Below are 16,713 nucleotides of genomic sequence, written 5' to 3' on the forward strand. Positions count from 1 at the left end.
CAGCCATCTATCACAACTGTCATTTTATACATTAAAATTTTTTTTTTTTTAAAAAACACTGACACGTTCAAGGGTAATTTCACAGTCATGCTACCAGACCCACGGCGGTCCGTGGAACTACTGAACAGGAACGGGACACATAATTGAGTCATAAAATGGTTTAATCTTAAAGATTATGTCATCTCTATAAAAACATGCAAGACAGACAACAGTGACTTTTAAATGTTAAAAGTCTATGAACATCATGCCTTCTATGAGAGTGGAACAACTCTACTTAATGAGTTTTACTCTGTCTTTCAAAACTCTAAACTTGGGATTGTTATTGACCTTCTGGTTGAAAGTTACAAGCACCTCCTCCTCTGTTTTAAAATTCCGATCACCAGTGAAAGAGTAGTAAGCAGCCAAAACCTGCAACAGACAGACATGCGCTTAATATGTTGAAATCATATTTATAAAAGCAACAACCTGGGTTTAGAAGTCCAGTGTACAAATAAGAACATAAAAAAACGTATGCGCACATCATGTCACAACACACAACACTTCATCCCCTCACCTTCTTTCTGAGTTTCTTTACAGACAGTTCCTGGTCAGGTGAGTCTTTCAGTACTGCCTTGATGTTTCCCTTCCAGTTGAATTTGCCTGTCAGTAGATCAAAAACATGCATTAGCTTCAAGTATGGAGAATATTCATTCATGGAAAATATTCATTTCCTCACTGGAAACAACAGAAGCAACACTGACCTCTGGTGGCTCATTTAACGTCATCATTCATTTACTGAGGTTCATCACGGATATTCAAATAAAATTAAGATCAGAAGCATTTAAAAGTAAAATTAATTAAAAAAAAAAGAGCTTTTGGGGGAAAAAAATAAAGCGCTTTAAGACAAATTCATTTTTTAATGAGTGGCTAAAATTTTCTTTCTTCTTCTCCATAAATTCAGTTTCACTCAACCAATTTCCATAACAAACAACTGCAACCCTTCCTAACAACTGAAAAACATTAATAGCTGACAATTTTGCTCTTTTTCAGTGAGAAAATCGAGCTCTTTACTGATCAGCCAGGATTTCTGTCCTCTCTCTGCCATATGTGCGTTTAGCCTATAAAAATTCTATAAATATAAAACATATAAAAAAGAAAAGAGTCTAATAGTTTGAGTAACACCGCAGGGATGATTTACAGTGCATTTAATCTTTAGCTGCAAAACAAGCACATTAAAGGCTTGTTCACAATCATTTTATTAGTAATAATAATAATAAATGTATTAGTTATAAGTCCAGGCTGGACCCAGGCCGCCTATTTGCGATCTCTGGTCTCAGTCTTGCAGAGGACAAAGTTACCTTTTGAAACAGCTTGATCTTCAGTCTCCTCTGACATGGAAATGTCACCAGCCGCTGTTTTGTCAGCTGCAAAAGTAAATAAATCCTTAAATACAGCTCTTTTCATAAAAGGGGGAAACAGAGGTATGTTTTCCAACATGGGAACAGGCATATATGTTAACCTTTCAGTGAACTGCAGCGACCGATTGACACATGATGAAAATTACTTCAGAAAACTTTGACTCACTCTTTGTTTTCTTGAAGGACTTCTCACTGGCAGCATCATGGCCATTCTCCTCCTCATCTCCAGTTGCTTCAGAGTCATGCTTTCTCTTCCTGTTCTTTTTCCCCTTTTTCCCACCCTGGTCTTCCTCCGGCTCTTGTGTGTCTGTTTTTTCAGTTCTTTTCACACGTTTCCCATTCTTTTGCTGACGGGCTTCTTTACGCTCCCGTTTGTTCAGCTTCTTTTTCTCTGCATTTGGTTGCCCATTCTGCTCTTCATTTACATCCGTGTCCATTTTGACTTCAGCCACAGATGGTTTTGTAGTCTCCGGAGCCTACCATGCAATAAAAACAATTATTCTTTCCTTGAAATAACATATCACAACCAGAAAATCACACGAAAGAGTAGATCGCCTTCCAGTTTCTCAGAATATTGTTTGGAAACCTTTGCATTTACAAACAGTGAAAGAGTTTCAAAAATTGATTACTTGGATAAGTTATTATCCAGTAAAGACAAATACATTTTCTTCAAGTGGCCAAGGCCTTTGGAAACCACTTCTTAAGGAATTTCATTACTTTGAATCTCACATATTGCTATGCTGACACATCAATATTCACAACAATAAACAACTAAAGTGAACATTAAGCAAAGTAACTTACGCTGTCAGCTGCTGCAATTATGTCCCATACTTCATCATGCAGGCTGGTGTTGGCAATTTTAAGACTATTTTTCATCCAGTTCTAAATGAGAATAGCGAGACAAAAACACAGCAGTTCATGCGAACGAATTCTGCCACCAAAAGTCAATAATGATAATAAGAAATCAGAAAACAGTTGTGGTTTTAAGTAATGCCGACCTGAAACTTGGCTTTCTTTCTCGGTACGTTGTCATACGAACTGACCTGTCTGAGCACATCTCTCAGCTTTGGACTGACTCCTGGTTTGTTCATAGCATCGTGGACTCTCTGCAGTTAAAAGATACATAGATTAAAACAAAAAAACATTCTTGAATCATACACATACAAACTGAGCTCTATGTGCTTTGAGGAGCTGTGGAAGTGTGGTTAGAGCACCCAAACTTAGCTTCAAGGATCAATAAAGGATTATTATTTGTACCTGGAGCCACTGCTGCTGTTTCACATCTCCTTTGTTCGCCTTAGCCTCGTAGCCTTTGCCACCATACTTCTGATCTTCACTGATACATTTGATGTGGTTTTTGTAGTCATCGTCCCTGTGGAGCACGCACAAGCAAACATCAGTGCACACACATCGTTAGCAATCTGATCGGCAGGACCAAACTACTAAAACTTACACAGTGAACGTAAAATAGCAAAGTACGCGTAGGGGCAGTAATTACCAGAAGTCTTTTCCACAGTCGATGCAGGACAGGACCTGGCACCCCCGGCAAATGTTCACGTGTTTTTCAACCTGGGCTTTTTTCAAGGATTCACCACACGCGTTGCAGGTGAAAAACACCATGTTGACACACAGATGCAGGCTACGACCCTAGCTAAGGAAGACCGGCTAACGTGATCTAAAGCTATTCAAATGTTATAAATAAGCCCGTGTCGCGGCGCCACAGACGACTTAGCAACTCGTTAATCGTTATTAGTCGCTTCGTTGTTAAATTCGCTTTGCTTCAAAATCGTTTTTGAAAGCAAACGTTCGCCCGCTCCGTTCCATCCGTGTAAACTTTTCAAAACACACGTGATCACGGCAACACGTGGGAGCTACATTATTAGTCTTCCGTGCGGCAATCTGACCGAAGCAAGGTTCCGGGACTGGAAATTACGAATGTACAAAGCTTTGAATACTGCGCATGCACTTTAAATATTTTACTGTAGTGACGTGTAGAACGACCCGATGCGAGATAATTAAATTATTGCCTTATTTTATCTTATTTAAATATTTATTCACACTATCTATTCACTGTTCAGCTCGAGATAGAGGTTGTACCAGGAAGTGATGTAATGTTGTTAGTGTCTTAAAAGTGACCCATCATCCAAACTGAAGCCGGACACCTTCAAAGTAGGTTTGGACTTACCTGTGGCTAACATTGGTAAACTGACAGTATATGTAGTGATAATTTTCATGTGTAAATGTCATCTTTGGGGATTTCTATTTTTGTGCTCCATCGATCGCGCCACATAAAGATGCGGTTGGTTGCCATAGCTTTGTTAATTAGCTTTCCAGTTTTCGTCCAATTTTTGCCTGGGCGGTCTCGCAAGCGCAGGCGCACTGGTTTCTGCGCGGTTTGTTGAGACGCTCACGATGTGAACGTTGTCGTTTCAAGATGTTGACATCAGTCTCCGGGAACAACAACAAGTATTAACCAGCCACTTGCTTGCTTGTTTTGTTTAACTCGTCTAGCCTTTTGATGGAGAAGTTGGAGCTGCGCGGGTCTGCAGCGGAGTGACCATGGACACTCTGTCCAGCCACAGCTCCTACCTCCTGCAGCAGCTCCAGGAGCAGAGGATCCAGGGTCTGCTCTGTGACTGCATGCTGGTGGTCAAAGGTGTTTGCTTCAAAGCCCACAAAAACGTCCTGGCCGCGTTCAGCTCCTATTTCAGGTGCCCGCTTGCCTCTATAATGTTACTGCGATAGGACATGTACTGCTCACTTTATCTGTGTTTGTGTATTTGTCACCTGCCCATGCAAATTAAGTTATAATTTATATTCTACTTACATTTAATATGTTCAATCCATTTTTGTGTGTGTTTTGCTCACTCGCCTGTATATGTGGTCTCATCTGTACATACGTTTTGTCTGTAAATATTGTCCATATGCTATAAAAACAACCTGTACCACACTGCTTATATACCACACTATTTATGTTACATGCACTTAACTGCTTGTTGCACTTCTGGTTAGATGCTAAACTAGATTTGTGTAATGACAATAATCTAATCTAAATCTACACGTAATGCATACGCTGACATACACTCACTTGCCAAAACATAAGGTACACTGGTAAAAACAATTGTGTTCTAATATAACAGTGGTTCAACTGCATGGTCACAATAGAGGATGTAGTTCGTGGTGTTGTTAAACTATATTAAATTCAACACCAAAGACTAAAATGATGTGTGTCAGTACAACACAATACAGGTCAATAATAGCGCAAACCACAACCTCTAAAATGAAAACAGTTGAGTCAACTCCCAGTATTTCTGTACTAATGCTCAGTACTGTAATCTACGTGTCCTTATCACGTAGCTGTTACTGTTAATGAGCTGGATGTATGATTTTGTTCTCCCCAGGTCTTTATTCCAAAACTCCCCCAGTCAGAAGAATGAGGTGTTCAACCTGGTTATCCAGGACGTCAGTGGCATCGGCCAAATACTGGACTACATGTATACCTCCCACCTCGACATCAACCAAGACAACGTGCAGGCGCTCCTGGACATTGCTCAGTGTTTGCAGGTTCCAAACGTGCAGAGCATGTGTAATGCGTTCCTCAAGCCGTGCCCTCCGCCGGTGGAAATACCGTCATTTTCTCTCCCGGGCATGCTGGGCTCCGACCACGACTGCCTCCTGGGGACCAGTCTCCCTCACGACGTTGACCTGCATTGTCCCTCTGAATCCCAGAAGTCTGGTTTCAGCGGTGACTTGGACCACACCCGAAGGATGCCGGTTTCTATTTCTAGCAGCAGCTCAAACTGTGACATTGCCGCCGGCTCCCAGGCGCCCGTGGAAAAACAACTAGTGCACGGATACAAGCTCCGCAACTTCTACAGCAAGCAGTACTTCAAACAAAGTGCAATTCAGACTAATAGTGCTGCTTCAAACCAAGGCCCGGGCCCCTTGGTTGTGGGGGAAGAGCAGCAGTGTCAGCTCGGGATGAGCCAGGGGGGCAACAGTGGCTCCGTCAACTCAGGAAACACAGTTCAGTCTATCCCCCCGTGCGCATCCGTAGCTGTGGAAAAGAACCCCGTCTCCACTCTAACACCCTCAGACAACTTAAACAACCCCAACTCTGACCCCGCAGACTCAATGCTCAACAAGACGGTTCGTCCAAAGAAAGCTGTGTACCTAAAGAAATACAACTACCTCCGGTCTCAGAAGGCTTTGGAGGAGATGTGCACCGAATCCGCTGCTGAACCCATCCTCAGCTGTCCCAAAGAGAGCCATCAGGGGGGGAGCGTGGCCCAGACGGAAGCACCAGAAGTTCCCATTGAAGGCACTACTGCGGATAGAGAAGAGGTTCCTGAGGCCGCGGCGGACGCTCAACTGCCCAGTCCTCCAGCTGTGAACCAGGAGGATCAAAATCTGCAGCCTGGGCCGGAGGCGCCGCAGCAAGCAGGACACAAGCAGTACTGCTGTGACGTGTGCGGGAAGATCTTTAAACACCCGAGCAACTTGGAGCTGCACAAGCGCTCACATACTGGTATGTCCTGTTTTGTTTTATTGTTTTGTGATCACAGATTTGGGATGAGCCACAGGGATCCATTCTAATTCTTCATATACACACCTACACTTTCTGTTGCAGGCGAGAAACCCTTTCAGTGCAACATCTGTGGGAGAAACTTCTCACAGGTATCGTCTGGTGTAGCTTTGCACAGATTTGTGTTGTTTCATTCTTACTGAGACATTTTAATGTTTTTTTTTTTTTTTTTACTCCATTGAGATATTTTAATGATTTTCTTTGACAGGCAGGAAATTTACAGACCCATTTGAGGCGACATTCTGGAGAGAAACCGTACATCTGTGAGTTATGTGGCAAAAGGTAAAACATCTCCCCTTATCCAATACATTTATTCTTATTTATTTCTTCTAATCGTGTATTATTTTATGTTTCTTTTTGTTTAATTTATGCATTATATGTCTGCCTCAAGTATGATATAACCCTATATACAGTAAGGTCTGCTATTGTCTAGTTTGCAGCTCCAGTAGTTGACTTTAAGCTGAACATTCATTTGTATTTTCCAGTTTTACTGCGTCAGGAGATGTTCATCGCCACAAAGTGGTCCACACCGGAGAGAAGCCACATCTGTGTGACATATGTGGTCGAGGTACGTGACATAAGCAGCACTTCTCTTTACTTTCCTGTCAATCTGTATCTATCAATTTGATTCAGATTCAGAAATCTTTATTTGTCCCTCGGAGGGGGATTTAAGGCCCAAGTGAGCTTGGCCCCCAAGTACCAGACAGTTTTAAGGAACTAAAAACATAATAGAAAAATACAAAATATATACAAAAAAGAAAAAAATATGCCATAAATAGTATTAACTATCCAAACATGTAAACAGAAGAGTAAAGTGCAAATTTAAACATGAATTACATGGAATATATATTTACATGTTATTACAGAGGTGGTATTGGTAATAAATATAATAGAAAATAAAAAAATAAGGTGTTTGGAAGAAAAAAACATGCATTGAAGGAGTGTCCATAGGCAGCTTGTTATGGTGTTACTGTGGAAAATAAACTCTCTCTTGTCATGTTTCTGTTCAGGGTTTAACAACTTAAGCAATCTCAAGGAGCACAAGAGGACTCACACAACCGACAAGACATTCACCTGTGACCAGTGCGGAAAGTCCTTCAACACGCACAGAAAGCTCCTGAAACACAAGGCCCGTCATGCCGGAGAAAAACCACACAGCTGTGCCACCTGTGGTGAGGAACAGTCTTTACTTTGTTATACGTTGCTTTTCACGTTCGGGTTTTGTAGATGACGTTCATGTAACGTGTTACATTAAATAACTCCAGATAATATCTTTATCATCATCACCATCACTTTACTTTATTTAAAAAGGGACAGTGTACAGTTCAAATGTCATTTGATGCATCGTACCAGATTATACCTTAAAGCTAATTTGCATAATATGGCCTTGATAGAAAATGTATTCCCATACACATACAGTAAAACTTAGGGTAGTGTGGAGTGTGGATGGACTTGGTTTTGCAGCAGAGTGTTATTACAGATATAATTTGCACCTCTACTCTGAATATTACAGGGTTATGAGGTTAATTACTCAGCATGCCATCATGTCCCTGCAGCTTTAAATTAGCATGAAAGATTTATCTGCACCGATTCCACCGATTTACACTTTCGGTACGCACCTCTTTCCATTGTTCATGACAGCGTTAGCTTAGAGACCTTTTTGGCGTTGGTTTAATTTTGCCATATTTGGCTCCCCGAGCCGTACGAGAAATCCCTGGCTATCAGGTATGGACGTCAGTGTCCTGACACTGTGTCTTCACAGAAAGGATTTCAGCTGTCACACGTCAGTGCAGCTGTTGAGACAGGTGTTGTCACAGCTCATATTTTACTCATACTCCACGCCTGTCAACACTAGCTGAGGTGTTTTTTTTTTTTTTTTTTTAACACTTCAGGTCTGTTTCAGATGTTTTGCATGGATAACTGATACAGAGACTGTGTGTTGCGATCTGGGTGTTAGATGTGATTGAGAATTCAACGCTGTTGTTCTCATTGTACCTATAAAAAGCTGAGGTGATCTTTATTACTTTGTGATGTAGGGTGAATAATATTTATTATACAGGATATTTAGTGCTAGTAAGTCATAAATGTTTGAGAGCATAATGTGAACTCATCTTATTAAGTCTTTAAAGCCATTTTCTCCACATTTCAGTGTACGGTTCTGTGTTAATGGGTGATAAATAATGTCCACACAGTGTTTCACGCTCAGTATTTTGTCATAAATTACTTCAGGCAAGTGCTTCATTGGCTCAGGAGACCTGCAGCGTCACATACGGTCGCACACCGGCGAGAAACCCTACATCTGTAATACCTGTGGAAAGTGCTTTACCCGCTCTGCCATGCTGAGGCGCCACAGCAACATGCACTGCAAGGGGCCTCCAGTTGACGGCCCCGTGGCCCAGCACAGCTCAGACGGAGCGGCCGCGTTCCCCAAACCCGTCAGCACCAGTAAACCTCCCGCTGCTGCCGCGGAGCAGCATTTCTCCGCCGCGATGCCCCACACAGGGTTGGAGAAACCCTCCCCGCCTACTTCTTCGCCGTCACAGGTGCCGCCTCATATAGAGACTCCTCCCCCCAGCATGCGCATTAGCCCGACGTCCACCCCGCTTCCGGAGCTGCGCACGCTGGTTCCCCATCACCTCCTCTCGTCCAACCACCAGGAGAGGAGTGCGGCCTTACCCGCCATCGACCGCATGAAGCTGGCCAAACCTCAGGCATCTCAAGAGGCCGTTTACGGTCCGTATGTGGAGAACGGGAATATGTCAGTGGACAGAGGACTGGCGGGGAGGCCCTACCTGCCTCCTACAGACAATAACTGCAGTTCCCTCACAGGGTCCAGCAGGCCCTACAGGTCCAATGAAGGCCAGTTTATCTCCAGCGTAACTCTGTGGGGTTTGGCGATGAAAACCCTGCAGAATGACAATGACATGGAGCAGTGAAATGTTCTTTTTGATGAGCACAACTCAAGCCAGATCAGATTCAAGATCCAAGATGTTTATTGTCGTATGCGCAATGTGCAGCTTAGACCATACAATGAAATTATTACTTTGTAAGCATCTCTTACTAACAAAACTAAATAAATAAAAATATAAAATCTACAAAAAAGTTCAATAAAAACAAAACAAAAAGAAACAGGCGCATCGGAAGGTGCAAGAGAAATGGTTTGACCAACGTTTACTCAGTTGTTGGTTTAAATTTTTAACATTGTTCTAAAACCGACATGAGTCACAAAACGGTAACTGTTAAATATAAAATATTGCTGATGAGAATTTCCCTTAACTGGAAATCTGCGTTTAAAGCACGGACTGTTTAAATATGGACGGTGTGTCCCCACTTCCCATGTTGGCATGGCAACGGGTGGTCGCCAATATGTTACATCCTGTTTCTATGGCATCAAATATGTAACTAAAACAAAATGTATCCAAAAAATTGTCACTTGAACATTTGTTAACCTATTAACTTCATGAAATGACAGATGCCATCCTATACTGCAGCCAGGCACTAGGGGGAGCTCTTCTTTCTATCCATATTTATACTGTCTATGTTTTAAAGCAACCATTCCTGAAAATCGAACTAATTTATTTTTACTTTTATTGGAGAACCAATAGAATTATTCAGTCAGCTCATGGGCATAAAACAGCTGTTTTTGAGATGCTGAGAAATGTATTTAAGACCGTACCACAGCCTTTGTGTCCTCCACCTGTCAGCAGTAAAAGGGTATGGCCTCAGCCACAACAAAAAGCTTAAAAGTGATTCAATGTGAATTGAGGATTTCTCTGAACATCCCTGGATGCGTCACATCTTATCAGAAAGCACCACCAGTTTACTTTGTGTATACTGCACTGCACTTTAAAATACCTTTTAAACCTAGGCTTATTTTTTACATTTACATATATCCACATATCAATGTCAAATATTAATGTGTTCATATCAGAATAAAAGGACTATCTTCTGCTTATAATATGTTTCTGTATTAATTGATATATTGAAAATATTTCTCATGTCATTTAAGTTTTCCTTGTGTTCGTCGTATATACATACGCGTATGTACATATATATTTACAGAGCTTTTTAAAAAGTTTTGCGCCCTTCAGAATTTTCCACAGTCCTGCATAAAAGGAGTCAAACCATTAAATTTTCCCACAAGTCCTGAAAGTAGACAAACGTGATCTAATCAAACTAATGAAACAAGCATTGTACTTGAGCATTTATTTATTCTAAGTGCCTGTCGGGCATCTACGGCAACTTTGAGGAGTTTAAGCCCTTTCCTTAGAACTCTTTAGGAATTTTCAGAAGTCATTAGTCCATCAGTCATGATGAGCTGTCTTCTTTTTTTTTTTTGGTTTATAAAAAGGTGTTGGCCTTGCTCTCCAAAGCCAAATACCTGTAGTGATTCATCTGTTCTACAGTCATTTGACCCATAAGATGATATGATATATATTACAATGTCTTTAAGTTTGCAGTAATACAGTAACAGTAATATCTCGATTTAACATGAGTCCCACAAAGGCCTTTTACTCTCTGAAGTGTGATGTTTTGTGGGTACAGAAAAACGAAGCTGCTGTTTCACAGAGCAACCGTATCATGTGGTGTCATACTGTTGAAGGGACCACAGAGGGAGCTGAAAACCACACAGTTCCAATACAGTTCATGACCGAAAAAGTTAGTGAAAGAAAGGAAAACCTCACTTGGTTTGTCAGGTATTCTTCGAACTCCCTGAGCAGAATAAATACGGCAACGTTAATAGCGACACAATGGACACGTGTAGCATGTGGTGCCTGTCCACTCTGATCAAGAACCGCAATGCATGAAGATTAAATAGAGAGTGATTTGGTTGTTGAATGTCCAAATGCCAAAGTGAGATTCACACTCAAACACATCCACTAAACACCATGCACAGGTAACCAGTGTGCAGCAGGTGAGACATGTGACAAGCATTCACTACAATATAGGTGGCTGACAATTGCCTATCACAGTGCTGGATATGTTGCCTAGCAACACATAGGATAAATCTGGTGTCCGTTCTCCTTCATTGCCCTTCACATGAGTCCTTCAAAGTATCATGGACAAGTGGCAGGGACTCGAGGCAGAGAAGTGTACGTGACCCTGTCAAGCTTGTGTGCGTGTGCGACTCATAAAGTCAATAAACACTGTGGGAATGTACCAATATTATATTTATAATTTGATACTTTTCACACTTGGATAATGATTTTTTATTTTTTTTTATTTTACAATCAACACTTCCTTTTGCTGAAAGCTGCCCAGATTACACCAAATGGAGAAGTAATTCCGCCGCCTAACGTGTTCTCACTTCACAGCAACTTCCAATGTGTGAGGGCGTGAAAAGATCCCTTCTGTCCTGCACGACACTGGAGGCAGAAAGCAAGAGCGCGCTAATGCCAAACGTGGTTCCCAGATTAGATCAGCGCAAATGTCCCAGTTCTTATGTCAACTACTAAAAGATTACCATGTAACAGAATTTATTTATTTAGACCTTCTCCACCTGTCCGTGGAGCAGGACAGCGACAGCAGCCTGTCACTGAGTGAGCTTCTCTGCGTGACTGTGGTGTCGTGTAGAGGGTGGTCGACATTGTTCATGATGGACCAGGTCTTGTTCAAAGTCCTTGCATCTGCCATCGATGTCTGCCCCCCTACCACAAAGCCCATCTTCTCTATCAGCTTGTCCAGCTGCATAGTTCCCTTTTTCTTAGTGCTGCTTTCCCGGCACATCACAGCATAGGAGAAGGCACTGGCAACGATAGTCTGGTGGAACATGCCCGGCAGCTTCCGTCAGACATTAAACAATAGCCTCCGGGGTAAATAGAGACGGCTCTTGACCCTTTTATTTATTTATTTTTATACAGAGTCTATATTGGCTGAGCAGTTCAGTTTGTGATCCAGCTGCAGACCTGAATATACCTCACAGTATAGCTGCAGGTATTCCAGCCGGTGTTTCCTGTATAATGTCACTTTGAGCATATTTTAGGATTAAGGTCGTTTTTATGTTTAGCAGTATTTCTACACTATATTGCCAATAGCATCCACTCACCCATTCATACATCTGAATTCAGGTGTTCTGACCACTTCCATGGCCACAGGTGTATAAAATCAAGCGCCTAGGCGCGCAGAGCGCTTCTACGAACGTTTGTGAAAGAAAGAGCTGCTCTCGGGAGCTCATTGAATTCCAGCGAACTACTGTGAGAGGCTGCCGCCTGTGCAAGTCCAGTTGTGAAATTTCCCGGTTACTAAATATTCCAGAGTCAACTGTCAGCGGTATTGTAACAAAGTGGAAGCGAGGGAACAGCAGCAACTCAGCCACAAAGCGGCAGGCCATGTGAAACAATGCTACATAGCCATGTCTATACACCACTCTATACTATACATTCTGTATTTGTTTACATGCAATGTAAAGCAGCTCATGTTTCCTGTCTCCTATAATAATCCTTAATTCTAAAATGAAACAGTTCTGCAGCTTCAAAGAGAAATCTCCAGTGTACATTAAGAGTCATTTAGGTATTTATGTCTACCTGGATATTTTCAGACACAAAGGAAGCATCTAAAACAAGTGTTCGTCTTGTCTATCCATTGCACGGTAATAAGTACGCCGCTGCTGAACCCTGCCAGCAAGACGTGTGACTCTGCGGGCGAATCCTCTCTCTCCATGACACCCTCTTCCCTCTTTTTTCTCAGTGTCTCGCTTTCACTGTGTCGCTCCCTCTCCTCTCCCTTTCCCCACCGCGCTAAAGTTAATCCTGATTATGTACGCCGTCTAACTGGTTCAAAATGAGGCCCAGGCTAATGCCATTTTACACGGAGACGTTTCCAGAGCCCGCCTTTTGTTCCGACATCTAATCACGTTCCGTTGCTTTGTGTTGACGCAGGCATGAGGATAGGTTTAATTAACAAGTGAGCGTGGAAATATATGAATCCATCCGAATGCGGCCGACTGTGACATTTCACTGCAGAAAAATGAGCAGCAGGGATGAACCTCAGGCAGAGAGGGTTCTCATTTTTACCTAAATAGCTGCATATCTTAACATTTTCTATACCATATATATATATATATATTTAGCAAAGCCCCTTCTGTCATTTCCTCACTCTCCCATGACTGACAAAACAAAAATTCAACACCATTATGTGTCATTATGTGACAGTCGTTGGAGGTTTTTCCACATTACCTATCTATTCTGCAGTACATGATTTGTTATTGCATTTGTGACTGCATCGGCACCGGGGGGACGTGGACGTGTGCTGGCAGCGGTTCCGGCTGAGTAGTAATTGCTGTGGAGCCGCGGCTTGTTGCTGCGCTGGATGAGATGGATAAGTGGCTGACCCAGTCTCTGCGCTACAATTCCTCTGTGTGTCACAATATGAAAGAGGCTTAAGCCGAGGAGGAGGATGGCAATTGTTCCCACTGCTTGCTCTGCCGTCTCTCTCTGCTCCGTTTCTTTTATCTTCTGCTCTGACAGCACCTGAGTGGCTCCAGCCAGTTAGATTTCCCCCGGATGTGAAATACGTTCATTGCGCAGCTACAGCAGCTAATTTGAAGTTATCATTACGCTCGCGCTCCTGAGAGGTTTTGTAATAATAAACGTGCTGCTGAAATCTAATCCAACATTCACACGCGGCAGTCATACCCAGCACCTTTCTCCATGCTTATTATCTGCCGCTCCACTTCCTCCATAACTTGGCCTGTCTTACACACACACACACACACACACACAATGGCCTTTAGCTACTGTACCCAGGTGTGGGTTCTCTTTAGGTCAGCAGTGCATGTCAAGATTCTTGGGATGCGTCTAGACACCTGTCATTATCGGTGACAGTTTACTCTCTTTTTCTCCTTCAGGCAATAATAAAATGAGCTCGGTTCAGCACATTCACATACAGTGAAGCTTGGGACTACAGTGTTGGCTTTTCGGCTAAACGCGTAGCCGGTTGCGCACATTAATGCTGCCGTTGTTTTGGAAGTCACACCAGTGGCACGCTGAGAGAAAATTGAGAGATGATTGGCTACATCTGGGATCTCCTTGGGTGCTTTTTTGTCTATTTCTGGATTCTTATGTCCCAGCATGTCTGAAGATGAGCCAGCAGCTCTGCACTACGGGTGGCTTGACAGTGACTAGGGCTTTAAGGAGCCAAAAGTGGTCCCAGGCAGCATAGAGTAAGTAGGTGAGCATTGAAAAAAATTGAATACAGTTTTCTTGGAGAACTGAGAGTTGGGCCAATATGAGACGATTCATATGACTATGCTAGGATGGTAATTAGAGTACTGGAGGCAGATAACATTGTATGCAAATATTTGCAATTAATACAACAAAAAAAACAGTGAACTCATACTGAAAGAAGAATCCTCCACATGCAACTGGATAGTTATACAACGAGTCGGACATATTTTCAAATTCACATCCCTTTACGCCGACTGAAGTGGCGTTCACGCTACGTCACAGCAAAAACCTCAAACCCAAATAATTTGATTTGCCCAGCGGGGTCATAATCAGTTCCCACTGGAGGGGCTCCAGAACAACCTTCTGCCTCAAACAAATTGTGGGTGAGGAAGTTGGACAAACTTCCAGGCTAAGGTTTTACTTCCTTTGGAGAAGCAGCAAACTTCAAGCTGCTTTCTGTAAGCTAGACAAACCAGCAGTAGTTTGATACTACCTTATTTATTATGCAACTATGGCCTAGCTTATCCATCACGCGCTATTTAGATTTCGTTACGATGTGTTTAGACTGATGCAGAGAAAGAAATACCTCTGCACACAACTGGATACTCCTACAACCAGTCAATTTATTGTAAGCACAACAATACTCGTAATAAAAAGTGTGCACATTGTACTTCATCTTAATTGTGTTCATCGTTGTGGCCTTGACCCACTTCAGCTAGATCACCTCAAGATGATTAAAGCAGCTGGCTGGAGAAGTCTTGGGTAATCATAGTGTTGCTGCTTGGACACAATTCACGCAAACGTCATCAGTTTTGCGAAAAACAGGGCACCTTTCCCAAAGCCTTTTTGTGGGGGGACTTCTTTGTTTTACTGACCGAGCACCGTTCCTACAACCTCAACCTGTGCCCAGCCTGTGGACAGGCCGCAGTTCATTACATGAGACGGATGCCTCACTTGAGGATGAAGAACGCAAGAGGCTTCATTGCTCTTGTTCAGATCCTTTTGATTTCCCGTGTTGAAAATATTAGCCAATCAGATTACGTTTCCCTAATTGCATGGACAGAGCCCTTCAGGCAGCCAGTGTGTGTGTGATATAGAGGGAGAGGGGGGAAGAGGCAGTGGAGGGAGAAAATGAAAGAGGAAGGGACAGTGGGAGAGATGTTGTAAAATTAGCCACGCTGTCAGAGCAGTTTGCACTTGGCTTTAAAGGAATTGTCATCAGTGCAGCAGACTCATGGAAGCCCCCCCACGCTCTCTATCACTTGGGCTTTTGCTCTCTCTTTTCTCATTAGATGGTTGTGGACTTGGATAAAAATGACACACCACCAGAACAAAGTTACCTGCATGTGCATTAATGATGTCCTGGTTTGTTCCTGGCTGACACAGATTGCGTAATATTAGTCAGCATTGGTTTCCAGTGGGTAAATGATAGGACTTTATTTTGTGGGCGCTGCTGCTTCTGAATAATTACTTTGGGTGGTGGCAAGTGTGCCTGTTACTCATGGTAGAGTGTAGCTCTGCAAACAAGCAAACGTGTATTTATTGGCTGTTTGATAAATATGGTGCAAGAACCCCGGGGAATTAGCCTAGCTTAGCATTAAGATCGAGAGCAACAGAGCACTGTTAGCAAAACTCTGACCTACCAACACCTCTAATACTCAGTGATGAATTTGTCTTGTTTGTTAGAGGTTTGTGTGTACCAAAAGAAAAAAGAAAAAAAGTCCAGTAACAGTAATACTTACTCTTAGGGATGTCCGATAATATCGACCAACCGATAATATCGGCCGATATTAGCCTATTTTTGTAATATCTGTTCATATCGTTATCGGTTTTTACCACCGATAATGAAAACAGATAACATAATGCCCGGGTTGTGCTGCTGCGCGCTCCTGGTGCTGCTCCTTGTGGGGTCCTGAGACATTTACAGGCGTGCGATTGATGACTTTAACAAACTGCACCCGGAGCCAAAACAACAACAGAATGTAGCTAGTGTGGCTAACAGGTTGCCTGCTACCTAAAATTAGTCTGGGCGAAAAAAAAAACAAAAATCAAAAACGCCTGCATATATCGGTATACCATATCGGTTGATATCGGAAATTAAGAATTTGGACAATATCGCCTGTTGGATATCGGCAAAAAATCAATATGGGACATCCCTACTTATTCGAACTGTTGAAGTGAAATAGTAAGCTGAACTTCTACAAAAGATTGTTTTTATTACTAGTAGTAGTAGCCATAATATGAGTAGTAGTAGTAATAGGCAAAACTAAGTAGTAGTAGTAGTAGTAGTAGTAATACTAGCAGTTGTAATAGTAGTAGTAGTGATAGTGATAGTAGTAGTGATAGTAGCAGTTGTACAAGTAGGAGTAGTAGTAGCAGTAGAAGAAGGGATGGAAGTAGTAAAAATAGTATTATTCTTAGTAGTAGTAATAGTAGTTGTTGTAAGAGCACAAGGAAAAATTGTAGTCATAGTAGTAACAGCAGTAGTAGTGGCAGTAGTAGGAGCAAGAATAGTAGTAGTAGTATTAATAATAGTAGTAGTAGGAGGAGGAGAAGGAGTATTGTA

General features: G+C 42.3%; 2 protein-coding genes across 3 annotated transcripts; one reads left to right on the top strand and one right to left on the bottom strand.

Moving 5' to 3' along the window:
• Nucleotides 1-143: 143 nt before the first annotated feature.
• On the bottom strand, nt 144-3,260 carry lyar (Ly1 antibody reactive homolog (mouse)). The gene is made up of 8 exons (XM_047584028.1): nt 2,896-3,260; nt 2,655-2,769; nt 2,396-2,503; nt 2,199-2,279; nt 1,564-1,873; nt 1,338-1,403; nt 554-639; nt 144-408 (listed from the first exon to the last, which is right to left on the bottom strand). The coding sequence occupies exons 1-8, from the start codon at nt 3,015-3,017 to the stop codon at nt 271-273; spliced, it is 1,026 nt and encodes a 341-aa protein (XP_047439984.1). The 5' UTR covers nt 3,018-3,260; the 3' UTR covers nt 144-270.
• Nucleotides 3,261-3,397: 137 nt separating this feature from the next.
• zbtb49 (zinc finger and BTB domain containing 49) lies at nt 3,398-9,940 on the top strand. 2 transcript variants are annotated; one of them, XM_047584026.1, is made up of 8 exons: nt 3,398-3,566; nt 3,909-4,108; nt 4,799-5,925; nt 6,028-6,074; nt 6,191-6,264; nt 6,468-6,550; nt 6,993-7,154; nt 8,212-9,940. In XM_047584026.1, exons 2-8 carry the CDS (start codon nt 3,957-3,959, stop codon nt 8,916-8,918), a joined length of 2,352 nt encoding a protein of 783 aa, XP_047439982.1. In that variant the 5' UTR covers nt 3,398-3,566; nt 3,909-3,956; the 3' UTR covers nt 8,919-9,940. The 2 variants fall into 2 exon arrangements, with proteins under 2 accessions (XP_047439982.1, XP_047439983.1); XM_047584027.1 differs by lacking the exon at nt 3,398-3,566 and adding an exon at nt 3,572-3,696.
• The last annotated feature ends 6,773 nt before the right edge of the window (nt 9,941-16,713 follow it).

This window comes from Mugil cephalus, chromosome 4 (assembly GCF_022458985.1).
Source record: "Mugil cephalus isolate CIBA_MC_2020 chromosome 4, CIBA_Mcephalus_1.1, whole genome shotgun sequence".
Lineage (NCBI taxonomy): Eukaryota > Metazoa > Chordata > Actinopteri > Mugiliformes > Mugilidae > Mugil > Mugil cephalus.

What these genes read in the sequence shown, in the direction of transcription:
- lyar (XM_047584028.1), bottom strand. Translation starts at nt 3,017, where the DNA reads ATGGTGTTTTTCACCTGCAACGCGTGTGGTGAATCCTTGAAAAAAGCC. An exon ending in TAATTGCAGCAGCTGACAGC is followed by an intron (nt 1,874 to 2,198) that starts GTAAGTTACTTT and finishes ATTGCATGGTAG; the next exon opens with GCTCCGGAGACTACAAAACC. An exon ending in GTCCTTCAAGAAAACAAAGA is followed by an intron (nt 1,404 to 1,563) that starts GTGAGTCAAAGT and finishes TTACTTTTGCAG; the next exon opens with CTGACAAAACAGCGGCTGGT.
- zbtb49 (XM_047584026.1), top strand. Translation starts at nt 3,957, where the DNA reads ATGGACACTCTGTCCAGCCACAGCTCCTACCTCCTGCAGCAGCTCCAG. An exon ending in GCACAAGCGCTCACATACTG is followed by an intron (nt 5,926 to 6,027) that starts GTATGTCCTGTT and finishes TTTCTGTTGCAG; the next exon opens with GCGAGAAACCCTTTCAGTGC. An exon ending in GTGGGAGAAACTTCTCACAG is followed by an intron (nt 6,075 to 6,190) that starts GTATCGTCTGGT and finishes TTTCTTTGACAG; the next exon opens with GCAGGAAATTTACAGACCCA.